General features: G+C 39.1%; 1 protein-coding gene across 2 annotated transcripts in view; it reads left to right on the top strand.

Annotated features, from left to right (window-relative positions):
• PCCA (propionyl-CoA carboxylase subunit alpha) overlaps window positions 1-23822 on the top strand; it is a 475238-nt gene extending 451416 nt beyond the window's left edge. For both annotated transcript variants that reach the window (XM_075918750.2, XM_075918752.2), the window contains 3 exons: window positions 4402-4542; window positions 22714-22791; window positions 23458-23822. In XM_075918750.2, the coding sequence (XP_075774865.2) occupies window positions 4402-4542; window positions 22714-22791; window positions 23458-23526 (288 nt within the window). In that variant the 3' untranslated portion in view covers window positions 23527-23822. The remainder of the gene's footprint in view (window positions 1-4401; window positions 4543-22713; window positions 22792-23457) is intronic.
• The last annotated feature ends 3596 nt before the right edge of the window (window positions 23823-27418 follow it).

The raw sequence follows: 27418 nt of genomic DNA, 5'->3' as shown, positions 1-27418 counted from the left end.
TTTAAAAACATGACTGAATATAATGATAAGCATTCTATTAAATCTGTTTCTGGTCAGCAATCCAAATAAGTTACCTAAGTTACATATGTATAATAGTGTGTTAGATTGCTCTATAAAATATCCAATGGAGTTTGAGTGAGTACAAGTCATGAGAACATGAGATTAAAGTATGTAGGGAAGATCATATTTAATTAATTAAAACAAGATATAACAGGATACAGCTTGAGCATCATACTTGCAGCAGATTATATGATGTCATGCTTTCTCGGCTACTGAGTTTTTCTTGAAGTGGAAATGTATTTTAGACATGTGCTTATGACCTCTTTATATCCACAGTTGGTTGCTTACATTTTTTCTTTCTCTTTTTACCACTTATTTTACTTATGAGATTTATACACTAGATTTATGATAAATATATACAGATTTCAATTTATTGCCTTTTGTACCTTTATTTCTGCACATCTGTTGTTATGCCCTTTTTCTCAAAGACTTAGTTGTAAGAGGTGGGTTTGCATTACTATAAAATTCATTTGCCAAGAGACGTAGGCCAGCATGGTGTTACAAAGTATGTTGTTACAAAGCATGGTGTTACAAAGCATGGTGTTACAAAGCATGGTGTTACAAAGTACATCGCCCTTCCCTACCACAGTTTTTGTTTACTGGTGGTGGCCTTCAATAATCCTGTGAAAAAGAAATGCCTGTTTTCTATCCAATTGGGCTGCATGGCTCCAGTCAGGTACTTTTTTTATTAACATTACTTTGGCTGGTAGACTTACCCTCTGAAACCCTGCAGAGTGGAGCATTGACCAGAGATGACTACTGATGAGTTCATATCTGGTCAATGGCAGATTTCACTGCTGCTAGAGTCCACTGACAAGTTGCTTATAACTTCAGTAGATGTTTCTTCTGGTTTAGACCAATGGAAACTTTATGGTCTTCACTTGTAATCTAGCCTTTGCAGCGTTCCTCATTCTCCCCATCATCCCTCTCCCACCCACTCCCCCCAAGAAAACAACTTAAAACATCTGGAAACTTCCACTTCAGATGTTAGAATTTTAATTTAATTAAGCAAAATGCAACAGTATGTATTTTGTGATGTAGAGTCTGGTATGTTCTTAATTGTCTTTGTGTTAGAAGCATTTGTAGACATTGTTTGATTTATTTTGGTCTTCCTAAGGCCTTTGCAGTTCTCATCTAGCCACAAGTTTATGTCTCAGTTAGGATCAAGTGCTACTGACCTGCTCTCTGAAATATAGTATCTGATAACTAACAGATAGCTTTACAAAGGAGTGTTTATGTGAGGATTTAGTGGGGTCCAGCAGAAAGTAGAAATACATCAAAGATAACGTTAAAAAAAGAACCTTCTCTCTGGTGCTTTGTCTTTTTTATATTCTGAAAGTTCATTTGTTAGCCAATTGCACCAAAAAAGGCCTTTCCTGAGAAGTTTACTGTTGTTATTTTGTACTTTTTGATTATATTAGCTCTCTTATTCCCACACCAGACTAAAGAACAATAAACAAATACAAAAGGAAAAGAAACAACTCATCAATAACAAAGACCTGCATTTGAAAGCTGTTAGTTTAGTGACTCTCACATCTCATTCCAAGCAAAGCAGGAATCCTGCAGAGAAAGGAATGTAAAAGTTATGAAAATTATAAATATAGTAAAGCCTGAGTATTTGGTTGGTAGGAATACTATACTGTGGTATGGAAAATTGAGCTTTAAAGTGTAACATCCAGGATGACACTCTCTCCATCTGCCCTCCCCACTCCCTCCTGCAGGTTTTTATATGGATGGGGAACTACTTCAAGTATTGGAGCCTCAGTGATCTGTTGTAAGATGGCTTGTTCCTTAGAATTAAAGCAGATTTTTTTTTCGAGCACTTGATGTTTAAATTTTGAGGTTGGGCAGCCCAGAAGAATTGATCTCTATAACACTTTAAAAACCTCTAAGACTTTTTTAAAAAACAAGTGGAGGCTAAGTATGACATTTGAAAACTGTATCTATGTAAAACCATACAGTAGTGCAAACCAGACAGCTAACTTATTTTTGTTTTCTTCTAAGACCTAGTTTTTTTATTATTATTTTCAAACTATGAGTACAAAGCAGACACTAACCATGGATACTGAAACTGTGCAATTTGATGTAATTATATTCCCCCCCATAGATTTAATGAAGGACTTTTAAGTATAATTTATCTCTAATAAATAGTCCCTCTGTACAGAATGTTTATTAGATTGACAGCAGAATGCACTCTGCTAGCATTTTTCCCCCACCACTTATGACTCAGATGAATTTAAATAGGAGCAAAAAGCTTTTATTTGCACTGTAATTTCACTTAAGGATCATATCCTTCAGAAACTGGCAGACACTTGTATGTCTTGATTGCAACATACACACTCAAGAGTAAAGAAACATGCATAAGATGTTATTATTTGACCTGTCACATTGTCGCAATTCAGTTTGCAACTTATGCTATCAAATCTCCTCTAGGCATCTTCTCCCATCCCCCACAATTGCGCATACATGCACACGCACAATTTTTTTTTGAAAGGGACGTGGCAAGCGGCGTACTGCATTCAATTTAGTCATTTGTGCAGAAAAGCAAAAATCTTACCTTATGTTGTTTTTGAAAATGTTCACTCCACATACTAATTGACATCATGGTGCCAGCAGTAGGCTTTGAGTTAAAGTAGCTTTTTGTATACAAAGTGGTACTGGCTCATATGTGCAGCATCAGTCATATCCGAAGTCTACATATTTGGGGGAGAGTCCGAAAATCTCCATATGGTGTGTATGGCTTTGGTCATTGTTGTGGCACATGACTCAGTTTAGAGGTTTTATTTGTTTGATATGAATTATATCTCATTTCTGATCAATTCAAAACATTTTCTAACCACATACACTTTTTACTGCACATGTTCCATGTATCCGTGCAGCACTTGTGAAGGATTATAACCCTCTCTTAAAAGCAAACAATGTATATTTTCAGAGAGCTGTTTTTTAAAGATTTCCACTGCATTTAATTAGTTTAAAGTTGTCTCGTCTGAGTATTCTATTTTACTCCCTATAGAAGCAGAAGTTAGACTCTCCTTTGCCTTCCTCTGTGTCATTTTGTGTAAAAATAAGTAGAAAGACTCCATTTAACAAAACACTGGTTAACTATTTCAGTAGACAATATACTTTTAAAAAGTGAGGTGTTCAACTTACCTCATCAAAATACAAATTTGAATTTTATGAACTTCACCTACAATACTTATTACCGAAACCTTTAAAAAAATATTAATGAAGAGAAAGCTGTTCTTCACTCACTTGATACTGGGAGATAAAGGCTTTTGTCACAGAGACCTGCTGCCATCTACTGGATTTCTACATGCAATTTCTTCACAGACTGAAGAAAAAACTCAAATTCAAATGAACTGTCTAGCACAAGTTTCTAAGAACTAAAGGAAAAAGGAAAACTGGCATACACATGTACATAGTGTCAGAAAGCTATAGTTTAAAGGGATGCTAGTTCTGGCCCTGGTGTTTTGTTTTATAATTTATAACACATAATAGAAGTATTTCTTTTCTTTTTAAATTAGACAGAATAGTTCAGATTGTACATGGCACATCACCATTATACTAGGGGTTCCATTCTTTTTTACTTCACACAGAATTACAAATGAGGAATTTCCATGTCTTGGATGCATCACTGTGCTTGTACATGGTAGTATGGAAATAGTCTGATTAGTTTTGACTGCAAAAGCTGAATGAATAGTTCAAAGTAAAGTAATGTTTAAAATTCATTCACTGTTAATAATCTAAGGAGGCATTAATAATTCTGGGTTAAGATCCAATTCTGCTCACTTACACTGGTGTGTATCTGAAAATATTCTGTTTAATTACTGCAGCCCCAAACCAGGGTAACTCAGAGTATGTCTAGGCTACATGCCTCTGCCGACAGAGGCATGTAAATTAGACTACCCGACATAGTCAATGAAGCAGGGATTTAAATATCCCCTGCTTCATTAAAATAAAAATGGCATATGAAGTAGTCTAGACATACCCTCAGAGTAGGATTTTGTGAGAAAAAAGATATTGATCTTTTAAAAAAATAGTTTTTAAATTCATTTTTTTTTCCCTTTTGGAAAAATATTTTAACCTGAGTTTTAAGCTGATATTGCTCTTTTATTTACTCACTGCTGCTATCTTGGATTGTCCAATATTATTTTTTTCCTGTTACTCAAGTAGTGAAAATTGTGATACCAATTTCAAACTTTAGACAGTTCCATACAATATAGATGATGTGTCCATGTACAAAATATACTCTAAGTAATCATACAGTGTAAGTCTTTTAGATCGTTACAAAGAATTTGCATGGGATTAAATATTTTAGAACTTTTTTTTTGTCTTTTTAAGTACAAGTTACGAATACTGACCAAGCTTGCTGCAGAGTTGAGTAAGTACATGCCAGAGAAAACAGAGGAGGATACAACAAGTATTTTGAGATCACCGATGCCAGGAACAGTGGTGGCAGTTTCCGTAAAGCCAGGAGACTTGGTAAGAGAGGCTTTTTTTGCTATATTTAATTTTATATTATATCCCACACAGTTTCCTCCCCAGTATAATTGAAAGACTGAGCTAGTCTCCTTCAAAGGACTTTCTTTTGTAGCATCGTCTGGAGAATATGATTAACTATGAGCATTATTTGATTCTTTTTCCGTATCCATTGTTTATTCCTCTGTTTAAGATGTAGTCTCAAAAAGCACATTTCAGATTACATAGGAACGGGAGAGGAGGAACTTTCATATATGGGTAAGAGCAAAAACTCATCTGACTAGCATGTAATCCTGTAACAAATTCCCTGGCAGGAAGAAACGTGTTGTTGGTTGTGGTAGGGGAAGTTTTTGATTTTTCTACCATGGACCTGTTAAGCAGTTGTCAAATGCCACCTTCATGTTTAGGTGAAACAGGATAGATGTTAATGTGTACTGGATAAGAGTTACTTAAAAAGCTTCAGGGGGTAGCCAAGTTAGTCTGTACAGGATAAGCTTATAAAACAACAAATGGTCTGGTAGCACTTTATAGACTAACAAAACATGTAGATGGTATCATGAGTTTTCATGGGGTATGGGAGCACCCATGCCCTGGAAGAGGCGTGGCATGCTCCCCCATTCCCAGGCCAATCAGGACCTTGGGGCAGAGGATCACAGGAAGCTTCCTTGCAGGGCTGGGGCAGGGCGAAGGAAGCTTCACGCAGCTCCCCCGCCCCCAGACCCTGGTTAGACTCGGGGCGAGGGAGCACCCAAAGCCTCCTTCTCTCTCTCCCCTGTCCTGCGAGCAGCACGCAGCGCTTCAAAGTACCACGTGCTTCTGGCAGGGCAGGAGGAGGCCTCATGCGCTCCCCAGGCCAATTAAGGCCTGAGGGTGGGGGAGCACCCGAAGCCTTCTCTCTTCTGTCGCAGCCTTCTCTGCCCTTCTCGGACACTCCCCTACCCCTACCTAATTAGCCTGGGGTGGGGGAGCAACAGAGCCTCTGCAGGCCGGATCCACCCACTTGGCGTTCTAGATTCGGCCCGCAGAGGCCCTTTTGCTCACCCCTGATCTAAGAGTATATCTGTGCAGTAAAAAAAGACCACCAGCAACAAGTCTTCAGAGTTTGAGTCAACAGACTTAGGACTTGTGCTGCAGGGCTCAGAACAGCTCAGACTGGGGCGCAGACTCTGGAGTCTGGGCTGTAAAACATGATGAAGAGAGGATCTCAGAGACCAACCTGAGCCCAAATGTCTACATGGCTGTTTTTAACCCCAGAGCATGAGCCTCACGAGTCCAAGGCAGATTACATCTGCCATATTTGGTCTGGTGTGCAGGAAACTCCTTAGAGACCAGAAACAAGTCACCGGGACCAGATGGCATTCATCCAAGAGTTCTGAAAGAACTCAAATGGGAAATTGTGGAACTATTAACTGTGGTTTATAACTTATCCTATAAATCAGCTTCTGTACCTAATGACTGAAAAATAGCTAATGTGACACCAATATTTAAAAGAGGCTCCAGAGTTGATCCTGGCAATTACAGCCTGGTAAGTGTAATGTCAGTATTGGGCAAATTAGTTGAAACTATAGTGAAAAATAAAACTATCAGATACATAGATGAACATAATTTATTGGGGGGAAAATCAACATCGTTTCTATAAAGGGAAATCATGCCTTACTAATCTACTAGAGTTCTTTGAGCGAGACAACAAGCATGTGGACAAGAGGGATCCAGTGGATATAGTGTACTTATTTTCCCAGAAAGCCTTTGACAAGGTTCCTTACGAAAGACTCTTAAGTAAAGTAAATTGTCATGGGTTAAGAGGAAACGTCCTCTCATGGATTGATAACTGGTTAAAAGACAGGAAACAAAGGATAGGAATAAATGGTAAGTTTTCAGAATGGAGAAAGGTAATTAATGGTGTCTGCCAAGGGTCTGCACTAGGAATAATCCTATTCAACCTATTTATAAATGATCTGGAGAAAGGAGTAAACGGTGAGATGGCAAAATTTGCAGATGATACTAAACGTCTCAAGATAGTTAAGACCAAAGCAGACTGTGAAGAGCTTCAAAAAGATCTCAACAAACTAAGTGACTGGGCAACAAAATGGCAAATGAAATTTAATGTTGATAAATGTAAAGTAACGCACATTGGATAAATAATCCCAACTATACATACAAAATGAAGGGGATTAATTTAGCTACAACTTCTCAAGAGAGAGATCTTGGAATCATTGTGGATAGTTCTCTGAAAACATTCACTCAGTGTGCAGCGGCAGTCAAAAAAGCAAACATTTTAGGAGTAATTAAAGGGATAGAGAAGAAGACAGGGAATATCTTATTGCCTCTGTATGATCTATGGTACGCCCACATCCTAAATACTACATACAGATGTGGTCGTCTCATCTCAAGAAAGATATATTGGCATTATAAAAGGTTCAGAGAAGGGTAGGCATGTAAGCAACCAGTCAACTAGTTGACCATCTGATAAGCAAAAGCTTATCGGATAGTTGATACACTAGTCGATTAGATGCTTCCCATCCCCCTTGATGCCTCTATCCAAAAGATGAGTAACGGGGGTGAAGAAGAGAGTGTGCTGGAGGGAGCCAACTTAAAAGCCAGTTTCCCCCAGCTCCAGCTCTGTGGGAAGGGGTATGGGTGCAGGAGTGGTGTTCTACTTTTGAAATGCCGCATGGAGCCTGGGGCTAGTGGAGAGTCCTCCCACTGACTCTCGGCTGCATGTGGCACTTCTGCTTTGAAATGTAGAAAGAGACCGCCCGGCTGTTGCTACATGTCAAAGGCAGAAGTGGTGCGCAGGGGCTCTTGTGCATTTCAAAGATTGAAACACTGTGCGGAGCCCTGGGTCAGCGAGGGACTCCCCGCTAGCCCCAGGCTCCATGCAGTGTTTCACTCTTTGAAATGCACAAGAGCCCCTGCTTGGACTTTTGTACATTTCAAAGGCAGAGCACTGCGCACCACTTCTGCCTTTGAAATGTAGCAACAGCCGGGTGGTCTCTTTCTGCATTTCAAAGTGGAAGTGCCCTTATCGACTAATCAAATAGTCGATAGAAATTCCATCAACCATTCAATTAATTGATTAATCTAATTTTAACATCCCTAGAAAAGGGCAACGAAAATGAATAAGGGTTTGGAACAGGTGCCATATGAAGAGAGATTAAAAAGACTGGAACTTTTCAGCTTAGAAAAGAGGAGACTAAGGGGGGATATGATAGAGGTCTATAAAATCATGACTGGTGCGGAAAAAGTGAATAAGGAAAAGTTATTTACTTGTTCCCATAACGTAAGAACTAGGGGTCACCAAATTAAATTAGTAGGTAGCAGGTTTAAAACAAACAAAAGGAAATTTTTCTTCACACAACACATGTTCGGCATGGGGAAATCCTTGCCAGAAGATGTTCTGAAGACAGGACTTTAGGGGCACGTCTACACAGCAGGGCTAAACTCAAAATAAGCTATGCAACTTGATCTACGCTAATTGTGTAGCTTAAGTCAAAATAGCTTATTTCGACTTTTGGCGCTGTTTACACAGCAAGTGTTTCAAGATAGAGCACTCTTCCCCTGACTTCCCTTGCTCCTCGTACAATGAGGGTTACAGGACTCGGAGTAAGCAATTATCCAGCTCAACATTATTTTGACTTATGTTGAAATAACTGCTTGTGCGGAGATACAGACTATGTTATTTTGAAATAATGTCATGCGGCTATATAAACATAGCTTAACAAGGTTCAAAGAAGAGCTAGATAAATTCATGGAGGTTAGAAGTCAGTGAATGGCTATTAGACAGTATGGGTAGGAATGGTGTCCCTATCCTCTGTTTGTCAGAATCTGGGAAGGGATGACAGGAGAGGGATCACTTGATGATTACCTGTTCAGTTCAGTCCCCCTTTGGGGCACCTGGCATTGGCCACTGTCAGCAGACAAGATACTGGGCTAGATGGACCTTTGGTCTGACCCAGTATGGCTGTTCTTATGACCATTCCTGACTTCAGTGAGAGGCTGAGCACAAGCTAGTTAAGGACCAACCCCAAATTACAACATGCTTAATCGCAAAAGGTGTTACCTTATAAAATGGGGGTGAAGCACTACATAGGGGGAGTTGGTTTGCACATTTCCATGCTGCTATCTCTACTTTTGCACATCGTGCATATGGACACTTCTCTCTGTCAATAGGAAAAAAGAGGGAGGAAGTACAAGCTCCAGATGTAGAGTTCCAGAAAAGTGGGTCTTTGCCTCCCTATGTTTATATCAAGTGTGTGTTAAGAGCTATCTGTTTGTATTATGTTAATTGTATTTAAATCAAACCTGTGTACAGATATACTCACACATGCAATTTGAACTAATTCTAGTTTGGTAAAAATGCAATTGAAAGGAGAACTCCATTGTATCACATGGTAGAGATATGAATATACTGTTACAATTGCTGCTTGTGGCAAAAGAAATTATGTGTACCCTTTTTAAAATGGTTGAATTCCTTTCACCACTGAAACTTACCAAACCCTAATGACCAGGGGGTGACTTTATACACAGGAATAGCTCCATGCAATTATTCACTTGTCTAAAGTGAATCGTGTGGGAGTGTCTGCACGATCAGGGTCTGTAACACTCAGATGCCTCTTTCACAAGCATTCAGAAAAGCTTATTAGGAAATCATGTATGCTTACACCAAAGTATTCGCAATCTGTCCAGAATGAAACTGAATCATCAGTTGTTAATAGTGAACAAAACTGCTAGTTTTGAGATCTGCCGGAAAGCTGATTGGAAAGCTGACTCCTTACAATAGATTCGTCATGGCACCTGAAACCCACGGCTTCAACATAGGGGCGGTAAGAGTTGCATAGTGTGTAAGGTACTCAGCAAATATTTGTTTTTGTGGTGGGAAAGATAATGTTTTCAAAATATTTCAAGATGGAATTGTTTTTGTTACCTTTTTGATTGATAGTATAAATGGAATGGGTTTAAAAAGGTTAATTCCACTGGCTGTTATAAAATGTTTTCCTTGTGTCTGACAAATATTTTGTCTTCTTGAAGGAATAGAACTATGGGGTTGGGGAAGGGGTTTGGGTCCATGGCCAAAGAATTAAAAACCTCACTCTACAAATTCACAAGTGGTGCGGTACAAGAATGCAAGTGGTTAAATAATACATGTGGATTTTTTCCCCTCTCTTCTTCTCCTGCAGCTTTTTGCTGGAGGCATTGAGCGGCAGAGTACTTAAACAGCATAATCTGTTTTTGTGGACCTGAGGCTGTCAATGCTAATTGTGTGGCTTTAATTACAAAAACACATTTTGTGTTATTGGAAAGAGTATAACTTAAATCCATCCTTTCCAGGACTAGTGTTAAAACTTAAGCCATGTCTATACTGGAAAGGTTTGGTGATGAAAAGTGCTGTCGACATGCAAAAGTAGCCAAAACAGAAAACTTGCCAGACCTGTTTTTCTGCCACCCTTTGTCGACATATCATGGCCATAATGTTAGCTCTCATTGACAGAAAGAGTAAATCAATGTGGATAGGCATTCCACAGTGCCTGGTGTCACGATCAGTCGCTAGACACTGTGGGAACACATGGCATAGTGCTAGGTATTTGGGGAATGTGAAAAACATCCCATCAGCCACCTTTTTGTTTCCTAGCCCCACCAAGGGTTTCCAGCTAACTTTTACCACTTGAATGACAGTGCTGCGCTCTCCACCATCTGCTGAGAGAAATCATGGATCCCAGACTTCTCTCCTATGTTGCATCCAATGTGCTTAGCTGCAATAGAGCTATTTGTGCACTTCCTAGAAGAGGATGATGACTCACATACGGACAACAATGTGACAGGGACAGCAGCAAAGTGGCATTGCAATGGGTTGTCACAGATCAGCTGTGTAGAGTAGAGCGTCGCTTTTGGGCTAGGCAAACCAGCACTGAGTGATGGGATCGCATTGTCATGCACACGTGGGATGAAGATCAGTGCCTACAGAACTTTTGGATGCATAAAGCAACCTTCCTGGAGCTGTGTTCTGAGCTGGCCCCAAACTGCAGCACCAGGACACCTGCATGAGAGCTGCTCTCTGGATAGAGAAGCGTTTTGCCATTGCTTTGTGAAAGCTGGTAGCTCCCGATTGCTGCCATTCAGTTGCAAATTAGTTTGGAGTGGGGAAGTCTACCTTTGGGGCAGCACTTCTGCAAGTGTGCAGGGCAATAAATTGCATTTTGCTGCATAGCATGGTGACTCTGGGAAATGTGGATGACATAATGGCTGGCTGAAATGGGCTTTCTAAACTGCGGCAGAGCAATCGATGGTACACACATTCCCATTATAGCGCCACCTCACCTCTATGGCAGGCTGGACTTTTTGAAAGATCATACTCCAAAGGTGGTGACTACATGCTTGTTGCTTACGTAATTTGTATGAGAATAAGGGTTACGTGTTTGGCCATGATGGAACAATGAGACACGACACTTCAAAAACCTCAAGACTTGAACAGTTCTTCACTGATGAGATTCAAAAGCTCAGGAGAGCATCTTGAGAAATAGCCACCCCAGTTTCCCTGAGAAGATGCCATGAGGACCACCATGCAATGAGCCAGACATTGGGAAATGGATTTTAAAGTTCCTGGACGTTTGCAGATGGGAGGGGCACATCTGTTTATGTGGCTGCAGAGCAAGAGCGGCCCGAGACTGGCTGCAGCAGCTGGCGCCCTAGGTGGGGCGGCGCAATCGACGCCCCTGCCTGCACAGCCGTCAATGGCCGTGACGTCCTCATCAGGCGCCCAGGCCAGTGGCACCCGAGGCAGCTGCCTAGCTCGCCTAGGCTCACGGGCCACCCCTGCTGCAGAGCAGTGTAGTTAAAAGCGCTGGCCAGAGTGGCTAATTGGGCATTGAGGGAAACACACTGGAGTTCAATAACCTCGAGAATAACTCTAATGTAGTACACACTGCATGATTGCCAATAGTAAAGAGATGGTTAGAGACAAAAGTCCCTTGCAGAGGTGGAAGTTTTTGTTGCCAAATCTGGGCATTTGTTACAACTTTTGTCATGTTGCAATGTGAACGCCCTCTGGGTTTTGTCACCAAAAAGGGCTTTTTTGGTGACAAAACTTGCCAATGTAGACAGGGCATTAGAAAAGGAGCTGAGATGCTATCAATCATCTATATTGCATAAGCAGTGAAATGGTATGATTCAGATGACATGCCTTAGCTGTCAGAACTAGTCACTACAGCTGTTCAAAGTACAATGAACAGGGAACTGTAGCTCTGAGACATAAACATCTTTTTGTCCCAGTGCTTAAATGTATTCTGTGTTTCCTTGTTTTTCAGGGTGACTAAAGAATTTAAGTAGTCTTTATATTTCTAGCTGTATTACCAGTTAAAATTATAATGGTGTCTGAATACAATGCAGCTGCAAGCAGGAAAAATGTTCCTTGTTTTCATTCAGCTTATAGCTATTATATAAAACAATATTGTTAGTAGTGGTTTCAAGGTAGTTTTGACTTGGGAACTATGCTAAATTTGTTTGGAAGATGATATGCCAGTCTCTGCACCATGACTGACTGTGCTCCCAAAGAGATCATTTCAGAGACTTCATCGGGAGATAGTCTCCATTAGAGATAACATTACAATAGAGAAGAAACTCCTAGTGAAGGAGCACATCATCTTTGTTTGGCCGAATTTACAGCTATATTTATTATCAGCCATTTAGTCATGGTCATCTTGCTTGGCCAGGTAAAACTTACGGTGTTTGTAAGTTTCTCTTTGCATGTCCATAGCCAAATGAGACGCCAGCTACTGTCCTCTTCATTATTTTTTCTCAGATTTTTAATATCATTGGGTTTTTTTTTCATTCTCTTGTCTACTATTTATGAAAAATGCTTTGGGCTGCTGAAGCATGATAGAAGGCTGTATATGCATGCCCCACCGAATCTAGTAGCCTGTTTGAAGTTCACTTCTGTCAAAGAAGTAGTGCACAAGCAAGAAATTCATTTTCTGTTTCCAGAAGTCTTCAGCCCTTAACGATTCCCACTAGGGGAAATCACTATTTGTCTCATGAAGAGGAGTAAGACTTCTGGCAAATTTTTTAGCTTGTTCATTGCTGGGGTTTTTTCTTTGCCACTTTCCCCACATTATTAGAGAGATGTAATTAAATGTCACTTACTTGTCACTGGGAACAGCTAAAACCAAAGTAAAGTGAGCAACAAAAGCATTGTGAATTTGAAAACTCTCTAAATGAGAATAAGCTATTACTGTACTTAGCAGATGAGTCTTCAATTTAACCTTAACTTTTTTATCTTATTTGTAATGATAGCACTGTCCCTCTGGTAAAGCACATCCATTTTCATGTTCTCTGAAGGGGTTATTATAAAGAAGAACATATCAGAATGAAAGCTTGTTGTAAAAAAGCCATTTGGTATAGTCAGAATTCAGGACATTGGCAATGTTAAGTGAGACAGGAGAGGTTATACGCAATCAAAATCATAGACTAGGCATTGATCTTGCTCACATTGACTTCAATGGGAGCACAGATGGCCCCCAGGCACAGATTGTGTACATTGCCATCTTCATAAACCTCCAGTAAAATGCTACAGATGCAATTTAATCTTGTAACAATTACAAAAACTGTAATAAAATCTAAAAACTCATTCTGAGCTGCACAGAATTGAGTATTAATCACTGAGGGTACAATAAAACAGTGTCTACTAATCCTTAGTATATTTTCCCCCCTCTGGTATTCTGCTTTGAGCTCAGTGTGTAAAGAATCCTGTAGAGTGATATCTGTGGAATATGGGAAGCAACAAGATATTATGGTTCTGTGGACAGAGCTCAAATGTTGTGTCATGTATACAGAAACCCTGCCAGCATGCTTCCAAAATAGGTTCTCTTCATAACTCTTTTGAGTTTGCTAATCATTATATACAGCAACAGTAATTGACCATAAAGTTCTCAATGGCCTTCTGAATATATTAATATTTTTATGTCTTCAATATTGCTTGTATCTGAAATTCAGACTTTAAAAAAATGCAGTAATTAGAAATAGGTGGCATTAATAAGTCAGACACTGTTTAGTAAGCTGCATAAAATAAGTTTAATTCTTTTCTTTGGGCATCCACAAATATATACAAAAGAAAAGTGATTGTGGATAAAATTTCCAGTCATTATACGGATTTAATTTTGTTTATTTGTTTGCATATTATTATAGCCATAAGATCATGCTAGACATTTTTCTATATGTAAGGATTGTTTTCAATATTTTTTATAAATAAATCATGATTTGGGAACATTATCATAAGTCAAATTACCTTTTTAAAAGGATATTTCTCAGTTAATGAAACTACCAAGGCTTTCAAAGTGAAGCTGTAATTTTCAATTTAAAACTTTGCTTGAATAGCAGAAGTTTGTCTTTCGGAGAATGCACAAGACAGTTTCCCCCCAAATATGGATTCTATGGAAACTAACTGATATGAATAATTTCAGAATTAAGATTAAAATCGTAACAGTTGTTTAAAACTTTTGAAGTAAGATGTGATGGGTAAATTCATTTTGCAAAACTTCTTAATGCTGCTAAGCTAGAAACAAATTGGGAGATTTTATTTTAAATTGAATTCAAATTATCTGGCAGAAAAGTCTAGAAAAAGCTTGAATGGATCACAAAACATATCCAGTCAGAGTATTTCACTTAAAATATTGCAAGTGAAAAAACAAAATCTCCACAATTCTGCCACCCATGCACATATTCCACATTATATTGTAAATATCTGTAAAATAAAAGTTTGAGCTTTTATATTACCTGTTGCTTTTCACCAGTTCACTTGCAATTTTAAACTTTATTTGCAATTTACTTCCAAAAATCTAAGGCAGAGGTGGGGAAACTCAGGCCCGGGGGCCAGATGTGGCCCTCAGCTTGCCTGATTCTGGCCCCCAAGGCTCAGGGAAATGTGGGGAGTGTCTTTCTCCTTCTCAGTCATGGGCTAGTCAGTGAGAGTATTTGGTTTTGTTTTTTGTTTTCTTTGTTTTTTACTTCTCACTTGTGTCTGGCCCTGACTGATTTTTTGGTGGGTTAGCGCCACGGCCCCCCAATCCAAAAAAAGGTTCCTCACCCCTCATCTAAGAGAAGTCGATTTGATTTTTTTTTTACTTTATGTCAATAATAATTTTTATGCCAGCTGTAGAAAATAATCAAAATGGAAAACAGACGGAACTGGGTTAATTATTTAATTGATACCTTTTACACAGAAATCTATGATATTATTTAATATACCAGAATATTTCACAAATCATACACAGTCTCCCCTCCGGTTGTGTATAAACCCAAAGTTTTCCCTGGTTTGTTGTTACTATTGCTTCTTTCTGTTCAGTTCTTCCCTTTTGTATGTGTGTGCAATGTTCCCAATATGTATGCTAAATGTATTTTTGTAAAGTGTGCTTGGTATGAGCTTGATGAAATGTGATAAGGAATCTCACTTGCCATTTTATGATTTGTTTACATTTCATTATAGTTTCTTTGTGCCTTATTGTAAGGAAAATTATCAGTTAAGTGAATCTGAAACCATTTTTACAATTTCAGAAAAATGATAACATTCAAATAGCAAAAGCACACCAATATTCCTACCAGTCTGACACCACAAGCTTGAAGGCAATAGTTTAATTTATTTTTATATTGTGATTTATTCCAATAAGTCTACCATTTCAAATTGCTTGCACTTGTTGAAAGTATATTTTGTTTTATGTAACATTTATATTGGCTTAAGGTTGTATTCTTTTATATACAGTTGACTTAAAGAAATATAAATACAATTATTAATGTAAACACACAGATTGAGGATTGTTTGGGAGTAAGGATTTATAAAATATTGTAACAGTAAGAAACAATTAATAAATAATTAGAAAGCCTTACAAAAGAAAAATGTATGGATGCCACTCTAAAACAAATTCATAAGAACTTTTAAAAGATCTCTTATAAATCAAAAATATTTGTGTCTAGAACTGAAACCATCCTTTCTCTGAGGCTGTCAGGTCCATGTATGGGTTCATCATAACTACTACCACCAAAATACACATACCCAAACTTACCCAAAAAAGTTTTGGAAATTTCTGAAACCACTGGGAATATGAGTGTTTTGGATAAGTGGGGATGCAATGACTAGTGCTCATTGCTGTCAGGAGGACACCACTGACCTTTGGTTAATCAGAGGTCAGAAAACCTTGGATGTGCTATACCTATGTTCATTCATTAAAGGAGTGTGGCATAAAAAGTTTAATAATCATCTGTCAAGCAGTGTTAATTGCTGCTAATTATAATTTCAACTCTATAGCTTCTGTTTCCAAGTTAATTTGGAGGAAAGGGAAAACCTGCACTAATTATTTTACACAGATTTGGACAACGTCAAGGAATTTCAATTGCTGTTCATCCAATTCCTCCTGATTTGTTTTCTACTTAGGTGCTTGCTGCCAGAATGTCAACAAGTCACAGAGAAAAAAAGTCATAGAGAGGAAGGGGGAAGAGGGAATTATAGCAAATGGACTAAGTTTAAAAAAATAAGAAAAGTAACAATGAGTATTATTTTCTAGCACTCTCCTCAGTGCACAAAAGGAACAAAGCTTTAGTATATCAGATAATATTCTTGCAACCATTATGATTATAAATTGCATATATTTGTAATAGTTTGGCAAGAATATATGCAATATTTTGCAAGTTCAGGGTTGCTTGATTGTTGCTTTATTATTTCATAGTCTCCCGTTGTCCGTTCTCAGTATACATAAATATGTAGGGATGCGAATGTGGAAATTAGGGCAATATTGGGGGATAGTTACCAGCCTCTCTCTTTCAGGCTCAGAAAAGAGACAGGAGTAAGTAAAATTGGATTCTAACTGCGCTTTTAACCAAATCAGAGATGCTTTTTGCTTATGGATGTTACTGGGCTTTTTCTTCTGATCTAAGAATCTTAAAAGTGTATTGCATTGAAGCACCTGTGTTCTAAATACAATGGTATTAAAAATGTAATTGAAGGATTTTCACTTTTGTAGACAAATCAGCAGGGTTGATATTGATTCATCTTTTTAGGGAGCCACCGTGCACCAGAAGGTGATACTGAGGAGGGCCCTGTAAGCCCTCAGAGCCTTCTGTCTAATTTGGCAGAAAAACACAGAATGTAGGACAATAAAAGAACTATCCTGTTCCACAAGAAATCTTCATCCCACCCACCCCCTTCTCAAAAAAAAAAGACTTAATTTTTTCAGCTGCACACAATGATCTTGTGCTCACTGTTGCATTGAACACAGTTGCTGTCAGAACAGGCAGGAAACAGTTTTCTTTTAATTGCTGAAATCATTCGGAAATGCTTCATGCACTGCTTCTATACAGCAGATGCTGTGCATTAATTGGCCTGTGTAGGACTGACCCAAGGTTCCTTGCAGCGGGCCCAATTTTAGGCAGAGGGTTTAAATAGCTTATTTATTATTTTGTAGAACTTGGCATACATTGTGTACCCTTGCACGTGTTGTATTCATGGTCCGCAGTTTCTAATGGCATGTGGGTTTCCAAACCTTTGTTTCTCTGGTAATGTACTAGCAGCAGGTAAGCTCTAAATACCATCCATCAGAAGCTAATTTTTTATCCAGATACATCAATGACTGATGAACCTGTCTTTTGTATGGATGTTCAGCACAGTAGAAAGCCATATGCCACTGGCACTGGTTCCTATGCCTTCTTTACAGTTGCTAGAGTGTACATTAAAAAAAATTCTCCTGCATTTACAACCCTTTAGTCTTTTATTTATTTAGCAACTAGCACTTTCTCAAATAGCTCTATTTTTTTTAACACCAGAAGGGGATTTAGGTCTCTTAAAAGCAATCTGACAACTACTCTCATTTTCTTTATCAGGAATATTACTGCACACCCTTAATAGGGAACCTTGTTTTGTTGCTCCCCGTCTGTTCAAAACAGACCTTAGCCCATTAGAAGGTCCTCCCTTGTGTGGGAAGACCACAGCTGTTACTGTAAATCTCATCCAGTAACTGTATCACCCCTATTTTGTGGCTCTGAAGGATGAAATTGAGAAATGGAATACTGTGCAGTCATCCTTTACATCTCCAATTTTAGGCCTTTGCACATCATTTTCATGCTTTTATTCCAAATCAAACAACATTAGCGAACAAAACTACCTTCTGCTAAATGCCTAGCATGGAGGGTAGTTTCTACCATCTTAATAGAGAAATTAAAAAAAAAACTTTCCTCCCAGAATTTTTGTGGTCTTCTCAAGGTTATTCATGGTTTGAAATCCAAAAGGTAGATGCTTAAGATGCAGCACAAAGGAAACAAGAGGTTTGTGTATTTCACAAACACAACTTTAAAAGGGTTCTGTTTCTTTAAACCTTTGTGAAAGAAGTGGATCTAACTTCTTATGAAGGATATTGAGGGCTTTCATCAGAAATAAGAAGTGGCTTAAATCATTAGCACAACAAAGCAAACTATAAGCTTGAAGATAAAAGTCTCTGGGGAAAGAGTCCTCTGAAAATAAATGGGACTTGATAGATTTCCATATCATTTATAACTTCCCTTAATTACACTTGGAAGACTTGCCAGTAAAACTGGAAAATTGGCAGCCTATATCCATTATAGTAATTTTGCCGACCATGGCAAGCAGCTGGCTTTACTGGATTTTATTTCCCATCACTTACAATTAATCATCAGCTGGAGATGTCTGAAACTCTTCAAAACGTAGCAATTCTGTGTGACATTCAGGCCTCCTTAAAATGCTAAAATCTGCTGAGTAAATGGGCTGAGTTTTCCTTCAAGCTAACTCATTTTGGTGCAAAGCAGGCTGCTGCTTAATGAGTGCCACTTTGATAATCGGATGCGAATGTGAACCTTGACCTTATGTCAAAGGAGAGGACGCAGTAAGCTGGATGAAAAATACAAGATTCAGATCTACAAACTTTACACCAATTAGACATAGAGTGGAGAAATACATCAGTGCTGATTGGGTTTATCAAAAAGACTTGTGGGACTTGTGACCATTTTGGAGGCCTAACATTGAAGACATCCTGTCACAATCATTAAGTCTTTATCAAATGATTCACAAAAGTCTTACAAACATGTACTATACTCACAAAGATCTCTCATAGTAATGCCCTCAGATGTGAGTTGTCTTATTGTACCTCCTGAATTTTAAAGAGCCATCTCAGGGAGTACAATTAATCCTTATGTTCCTTCTGTATGCATAAGGAAAATAGTTTAAGGTTGCTACTTTTCAAGTTCCTCTTCCACTTCTCATCCTGAATTATTTGGTTAAAAAAACATTGAAGACAATCCCACACTTTGTGTGCAATCTATCTTTAAAATTGGATAAATAAGACCCATGCAGTCCCTAAATTATACAGAGAAAGAGTTAAAATGTTATTTGCTATTCTCAAATGTTGTATCTGTATTGTTACAAGTAGTTAGATATTAGGTTCTCTTCTCTTCATTTTTGAATCTGCTTACAAAATAAAAATGAAATTAAAAAGTAAGCCATTGAAATATTCAATGTTGCACTAAAAATGTGTTCTAGAAATTAAATGTGATTGGTTCATTTTCATATTTACATTAAGCCAATCAATTTAAATGTAGATTTTATGTAGCATAAATCTAGCAACCCCCTCCCCCCCAAACCGCACTCTTTAGTTTTGTTTCTTTTTAACAAAAGGAACACATTGATCTGAATCAATGCAAATTAATCAGAATTTGGGTTTTTTAATTTTTGTTTTGACAGATTTGGGTCATCAATTTAAAATGTAAAGACGATCATGAATCAAAATTGGATTTCACTGTTTTAAACATACAAAGGGAAGAAATAGAACAAGTGAAAAAGACATAGTACTTTAAAAAGCCCAGATTAATCCTTAAATAAATGAGGAAGGAAGAAATTGTACACACTATTAAGATCTTCATTTACAGGCTACATAATACATACAGACTAAAGGATACATACAATTATGTAATGAAAGAAGTTGGACAAAGCCCAAAAGAGTGAAAGAGAAGATAGATACAAATGCCTAATTTTGGGATTGTACAATGAAAGGAATCATAAAGATTTAACCGAAGAACAGTGATTAAACTCCTGGTCGTAAGTGATACTTTCACCAAAGTAGTTTTAAGCAAATTGTACATTATCAGAAGTGCTGTCACAGCATTTTAACTTTGGGTACCTACCAAAAGTGTGCTCTGCCTTCTAAAGAGTAAGAATACTAGATGTTGACTAAGTTACTTTGTGTGGTTTTCTTTCTTTACAAAGACCAGCTCTACTATTGTCAATCCCTGTAAGCACACGTCTGTATCAAACACAAAAATACAACACTCAATTTGAGGCACCAAAACAGAAGACAAAGAATTCGGATCACTGATTTTTCACTTGTTTCCAACCATTTTGCAGTGCACTATCTGAGGTGACAACTCTACTTACGATTCATATAGTAAATAGGGATGTGACTGTTTACCCGTAAGCCTCACCCTTACCAGGTGAGGCTTACCGGTTAAGGTTAACTGGTGGAGGCTGGAGCAGCTCACTGCTTGCTGCAGGCAGGGGGCTGTTTCAGTCCTGTTGGGGACCTGCCAGAGGTGGTGTTCTGGTCATCCGGAGCAGTCTCAGTCCATGGTGGGCATGGGTGTCCTGCAGTCAGGGGCTGCTTTGGATACTGCCTCCTCCCCTTGCCCACTCTACCTTTAATTAATTAACTTGTTAAACAATATAGTTAACCAGTTAAACAGGATTTTACATCCCTAATACTAAACACATTTTTAAGCTCTGCATAAACATTAGCTGATTAATGTGCAGATCATCTGACCAAATGATCCATTTTACAGACTGGAAAACTAAATCACAGATGACATTTGAGACTACTTGAATACCTGGAATTAGGCACCAAATCCATATTTAGACCCCTAAATGCCCAGATGTTTTTAGAGTTCTTAACTAGCCACAGCTCTCATTGACTTTGCAGATTTAGTCTAATTTTGAGAACTGAGCTTTGAAAATCGTGGCCTAAGTGATTTGCCCATGGCCACATTGTGAATCAGTAGCAGAGCTTTGATGAGTATTTATTAATTTCTGGAGCCCAGTCCTTGGTTCAAGGCCCTTGACTGAACTTCTTTTTAAAGAGTATAGTAATGTAATGGTCTGAAATCTCTGAATTTTCTTTCTTCAAGGTTGGTGTCTCAGCTGTAACTAAACAGTAATGTAGGTGAGGTTGGTTTTGACACCTATGAGGAACTTATCCATTTTTTTGTTGTTTTGTTTTTAAACTAAATGATACATTCATAGCTTCTACAACCCTAACAAGTTCACTGATAACGCTAGAAATGGCTGAAAGGTCCAGAGCAGGGAGTGGGGACAATGAAAGTAAGGTGCAGGAAAGAGAGGTGCTGGAAAAAGCGTGGAGATAGAACAGCAGGTGGCTGGAAGAACAATAAAAGATAGGCAGAGATGAGATACAGACATAACTAGTAATAAAAACCAGCATTTGATGCCATACATAGAATCCTAGGGTGTTAATGACTTAAACTGCTCACCTGACTCTTATGATGGAATTTCTTGTTTGTACAGTTTCATGCTAATTGCTTAGCATAGCTGGTTAGAATGCAGGGTTCTTAGAGCAAATCTCTGCTCTTCCTCCAAAACTCCCATATTGCTGTTACGTCTGACAAAGGGATAATGCAGTAACTTCTTTTAGTCTAGAAGTAATGAGTCCTGTCTCGGAATCCTGACTGTTGCAGCATTGGACACACATGAAGCTTTGTAGCCAGTTTAAAAGTACACTGTTTATTCTAGCCCAGAACAGAGTTAGGGAAGATGCCTACCTTCAGTACATAATGACAAAATATATTCACATACCTGGTCTTTTGCTGGCTGTCCTCATTCCACTCTGCTGGATGCTACCCCATCACTAACTGGTCCTATGATACCAGTTTGCTGTACTCTGAGACAAGCAGCATGCCCAGCACTGCATTACACCATCTCTTGGCATCACTGTGAATCATGTCCCTTTATGCTAATGTACTAGTAAATTCCACCATCTGAACAGTGCAGGAAAGAACAGAGTTCAGAGGCACTAACTACACTTGCACTATAGGAGTCATAAGGAAACCCACTAAGTTCACTCAGATGTCTCAGAAGTTAATCCTTACAGGCACTAAACAAAACCACAAAAGTGCAACTGTGTGTGCTCAGGGCACAGGGTCTGTTAAGTAAATCTGTTGACTGCCATCTCTGATGATCATCACAGGGTTTCTAAAAGAATCTGTGGGATTACACCAGGGAAGAATTTGGACCTCCCCCTCCAATGATGGGTAACCTCCATAACAAGCATAAAGCCTCAAGTGGCTTATTTTGTTTGTGCAGCATAGTCAAAGTCCCTGAAGAAAGAATCTGATTCTTAGCCACACTCAGCGCAAAAGTATAGCTGCACAGTGGGTTGCTTATAACCTTGAGCTTGTATATGTCTGTTAGGAGAGTGCAAATAAGCAGAAAGAGGAAACCTGAGAGTTTCCCTTTAAGAGCCGTCAGCTGTGGTGAAAATTGTCATTTTGCCTCCAAGAGCCCTCCCAGATGGATAAAAATTTGGTGTTTCCCACTAAGCGGTCCAAAAGACATCAGCTACCATCCAGATAGTGACATGTGCAAAACAGTACCTTCTTGCTCTGTACTAGTCTGCTGGGTGTTGTCAAAGGCCCTAGTCCATGCTCCAGAGAACTAATGCCAAGAAACTTACTGGCTCTTGAATGAGGATTATTATCCATATGGATCTAAGCCAGGGAAGTACAGCAGTGGCTCCACAGTCAAAACCACACAAATTAATTTTTGTTCTATCCATCATTGATGTCTGTGACTGCTGTTGGAAAGTGTGAGTTTGGAATGTTCAGGTTACAAATGTGAGATTGGAGAGGAACACTTCATTTTTGTTTTGTTTTCTTTTCTTCTCCTTATTCCCCACCTCCATGTAATAGATTCCTTTTCTGTTTTAGTTTTGATTAGCTAAAGGTAACCATGGCATGTCACACTGCTTGTGCTGTGGACTTCTATGTGACAGCTTGGTTTCAGGTGTTCTGTGAAAATTGTTTGAGCTTAATAAACTTGGCCTACGGAATTAATTACTTTATTCTGCAGAAAGTTCAGAATGTTTAAATCTTTGATACTTATTTCTGTACTCTATATTTTACCAGGTCTCAAAAGGACAGGAGATTTGTGTAATTGAAGCCATGAAAATGCAGAACAGTCTGAGTGCTGCTAAAAGCGGCAAGGTATGTTTTGTCTCATCTTTTTAAACTGCATAAAACTTGTCAAATTGGACAGAATTTATGGGGGGGGAGGAAGAGAAACGCTGTGGTAGTTTAAAGCATTAGTGCAATTGTTTTTTATTTTCTAGATCTTTCAAAATGAGGGGCCTTTAATTTTTAACGTTTACATCTGCCTGGAAAGATGTTGAATAGTTACGAGATTTAGATGACACAGCATGAAGTGGTTTACAGGCTTCAAAAAATAATGTAAATGAGTTCTTCATAATGATTTGTTCCTTAAGATATCACAATTCAGATTGGTTTGAAGGCTCTATGGCAAGTTCTCCAAATTCTGTATTTTCAGAGAGCAGTTAGAAACAGAGATATTTTGCAGTTAATTAAGTGCACTTTAATTTCATATTGTCCTGATATATGATTATGGAATAATTATGGAAAATACTTCAGTAGTGTCAGTGAGTAGTAGTGTTTACCCTAGAACATATTGCTTTTAAAAAGTAACAGTTTTGAGACTGAGCATTTTTTGATGAGGTTGTTAAATGTGTAGTGTCCAAAAGTGTTTACAATCAGGCATTTGCATTAATATAGGTTGGGCAAGCTGAATGAACTAAAAAAGTTCAAAGCGATCCTTAAAGGGAAGATTTAATAATTATTTTCACCTTCACACTGTAGGTGAAAACTGTGTGCTGTAAAGCTGGTGAGACTGTTGGGGAAGGAGATCTGCTCGTAGAACTGGAATAAAACATGCTTCCTTCATGTCATCGCACAGTTCAATTAACTCTTTATTTCCACTCATAATGCAAAATGAGGATATTAATACAGAGAAATGTGTGTAACACATTCCTATGTAGCAAATTTTATACTGTCATATTTATTGCATAAATGCATAACCATGATATTCTCTGTACAACAGATATAAAGACTGCCAATGGATGTCAGATTTTTATTTCTATAAATATTGTACATATAAAGATTTGTAATTCTCCTGATTTTCAATATCAAATACAAATCAATAAAATTGAACACTTCTGCATAAATATTGAGGCCTCATTGAATGTATTTTTAAAGTAGACATTTGAGTTCAGCCACTGTAATAGGTATCATTTCAAATGTGCATGAGCCCTATCATATAAAATAGTTAAGTAAAAAAGTAATCAGTAAGCAAACAGAGCAATTTCTCCTAGACGGAGCTACTCGTTGTTTGATTTCTGTTCAGATGCATTGTAATGGACAGAATTCCTTAGAATTGTGAAGCCTCTCCATATAAAAAGTCTGTAGATTTGCAAATTGAAAAATGGTGGTGGTAGGCTTGTTCCACAAGACAAAAAAAGCAGCAAATGTTCCAAACATAATCTACTGTTGGTTGATGCTATAAGGAAGAGAAGCAAGTCTGTATTCCTCATGAGAAAAAAGGAATTTATGTACATCTCGAGTAATCTACTGTGATTTTTACAAAGCTGAACAAACTGTGATGCTTGGTGGGAAACTTTCCCCTTCCCCATTTCCTCATATTACCTCTAGAGCCTCTGGCCAGCTGAGGCGATAATCAGGTACATTTTGTGGAAAACATTTTCAATTTGTTTATAAAGGAGCATTTCTTCCAGATTTGTGATTTACCTTTGACTACAGGCTAAAGAAAGTGTGAGCTAGAGTGTTGCTGAAAGCTTGTACCATTAGGGCTCGTCTACATTGGCCCCTTTTCCGGAAGGGGCATGTTAATTTCAGAGGTCGTAATAGGGAAATCCGCGGGGGATTTAAATATCCCCCGCGGCATTTAAATAAAAATGTCCGCCGCTTTTTTCCAGCTTTTAGAAAAACCAGAAAAGAGCGTCTACACTGGCCCCGATCCTCCGGAAAAAAAGCCCTTTTCCGGAGGATCTTATTCCTACTTCAAAGTGCAAATAAAGTAGGAATAAGATCCTCCGGAAAAGGGCTTTTTTTCCGGAGGATCAGGGCCAGTGTAGACGTTCTTTTCCGGCTTTTCTAAAAGCCGGAAAAAAGCGGCGGACATTTTTATTTAAATGCCGCGGGGGATATTTAAATCCCCCGCGGATTTCCCTATTACGACCTCTGAAATTAACATGCCCCTTCCGGAAAAGGGGCCAATGTAGACGTAGCCTTACTGGTAATTTGCACTGTAGCTTTACAAGAACACCTTTAAGCAGACCGTAAGACTTGCATTACTTTAGTGACAAATAACCAAAGGCAAAAGAAGTTGTACAAAATCTCAAAGAATCCTCATTTGGAGTTGGATCTTTTTTATACTCTATTCCAGACTAAATTAATGTTTCCAGCATCCTAACATGCCTGAGTAAATAGTGGTTAATGGCCCTTACTGTCAGCGTGATTTCTGCCATTCAAGAGCTCAGGAGGCTGCAGGTAAACAGGTCCCATGTTTAGACTCTACCTGCCATGGAGCTGAATCTTCCATTTAGGTAGCTGTGCAGAGGTTTCTCTCCAGCCTCCCCCACACATGTATTAAACTTTATTCCTGTTGCCTACAACTCTCACAAACCTGATTGCTGTATTCTGTCCAAGTGCTTCTCCCATAAACCTAGTTCTGTCATCAGCCCTGCTCTGTATTGTATTCCTACCCAAAAGTAAGTACCTAGGAGGGGGTCAGTAGGTTTTTGTGTTGATTTGGGGAGCAATACCACCAGTTTCTCTCAGCAGTTAACCAGTACAATTACTAGAAGGATCTTAGCTAGCATGCCAGGGCCCCCTCCATAATGGGGATGAAGGGAAAAATTGTCAAAATGATTTAAGTTAACTGTGTGCTTAAATCCCCCATTGACTTTGTTAGGAATTTTTCCCAAAGGTCCACTTTGCTTGTTTGATCCAAGAGTTATTTCCATTTTGGGCTGAAAGTGAAGTTAGAGCCTTAGTAGCAGGGTATTTCCAGATAGGTATTATATCATAAGGCCAAACTCTCTGGCTGTGTCTACATTGGCATGATATTGCGCAAATACTCTTTAACACAAGAGTTCTTGCATTAAAGTATTTGCGCAAGAGAGCATCTACACTGGCATGTGCCTTCGCGCAAGAGCATCTGTGCCAGTGCAGACGCTCTCTTGCGCAAGAAAGCTCCGATGGCCATTTTAACCATCGGGCTTTCTTGTGCAAGAAATTCATGTTGCCCGTCTATACTGGCCTCTTGCGCAAGAACAGTTGCACAAGAGGACTTATTCCTGAGCGGAAGCATCATAGTTCTTGCGCAAGAAGCACTGATTTCACACATTAGAATGTCAGTGTTCTTGCGCAAGAACTCCCCACCAGTGTAGACAGGCAGCATGTTTTTGTGCAAAAGCGGCCACTTTGGGGCAAGATCATGCCAATGTAGACACAGCCTCTATGTCCTTGATTTCTGAGTTCCTGCTGCCTCAAGCCCTTAGTGATTTGTCCAAGGGCACAGAAAGAGTAATTTAGGCACTTCTGAATCCTATGCTGACTGTGCCCTAGTCTACCCTACAGTTTGGTTGACATAAAGCAACTTACATTGACCTACTTGTGTCTATACTATAGCCTTGCTCTGACTGATGAACGTGCCTCACTGCATCCCCAGAATTTTACCTCCACTGGGTTGGCGAAGGGCTTATGGCATAGTATAGTGATGCACAGTTAGCGTAAACACTGTTACTTACAGCAGCTGTTGGCTTTCTTGTCGTCATAGCTATGAAATGGATAAGAAAGCCCAGCTCCCCACCTGGAGCCTGGCTGTATCTAACCTCCTGCTTGGAGCCTACCTGCCCCCTGAGCCTAAAGAGATCACAGCTGATGGTGAGAAACTGCATCTGTCTTCTCCCCTTCTCTCACTGGGGAGCTGAGACCTGGGTCTTAGCTGCCCACACTGCTCCATTTGTCATTGTAAATAGGGATGTTAAAATGCCTTTAGTTGTGTAAATGTGTAACCGCTGCATTTTTCAGCAGTTTCATCTTTACATATGGGGGAGGCGGGTGGTAGTGATTGTAGGGAGCTGGCTTTTAAGCTGGCTCCCCATAAGCACGAGCTCCCATTTCCCTCCTGCCCTGTGCTGCTACCCCTGTGGGAAGCATCAGTGCAGGGGAATGAGAGACAGAGCAGGCAGCTCCGTGGAAGCCAGTTCCCTGCACATTCTGGCTCAGCAGAGCCGCATTCCCGCGTGTACCAGCTCCCACCTGCCTCCTCACCACCACACTACTGCCTCTGTAAGGCGGCAGCACAGCCTTCTCCCCAGGCACACGGGTGGTGCATGCTGATACCGGGGGGAGGGGGGAGAGGATGGGAGCTGTGAGTAATTGAGAGGGTTAACACATGTACTTGGATACATGTTCACATCTCTACTTGGAAGTAGAAAATGCTCCTTGTGAGGATGCACCCCCTTAGCCCCTGGGGGTAGTGTGTCCATCAGCCACCACAGTAAATTAGTGCTGTGGCTATACACTGACCTAACCTATTGCCATCTTAAGATTGTAGTGTAGATGTGTCCTATACTCAGACTACTATTCTTTAATAGTGTATCCAGTCCAATGGTTTAGTTTTAAAGAAGTGTGGGATAAAACTATCAGCCTAGTTGCTGTATTTAGCATATTGATTAAGCATTCCAGGAAAAATGGTTTTAGCCATTTCTGACTTTTTTGTAGCGCTGTGTCAGAC

This window comes from Pelodiscus sinensis, chromosome 1 (genome assembly GCF_052426305.1).
Source record: "Pelodiscus sinensis isolate ZL-2025 chromosome 1, ASM5242630v1, whole genome shotgun sequence".
Classification (NCBI taxonomy): domain Eukaryota; kingdom Metazoa; phylum Chordata; order Testudines; family Trionychidae; genus Pelodiscus; species Pelodiscus sinensis.
Note: the sequence above shows the minus strand (reverse complement) of the source record. Positions and strands in the feature narration are given on the sequence as shown.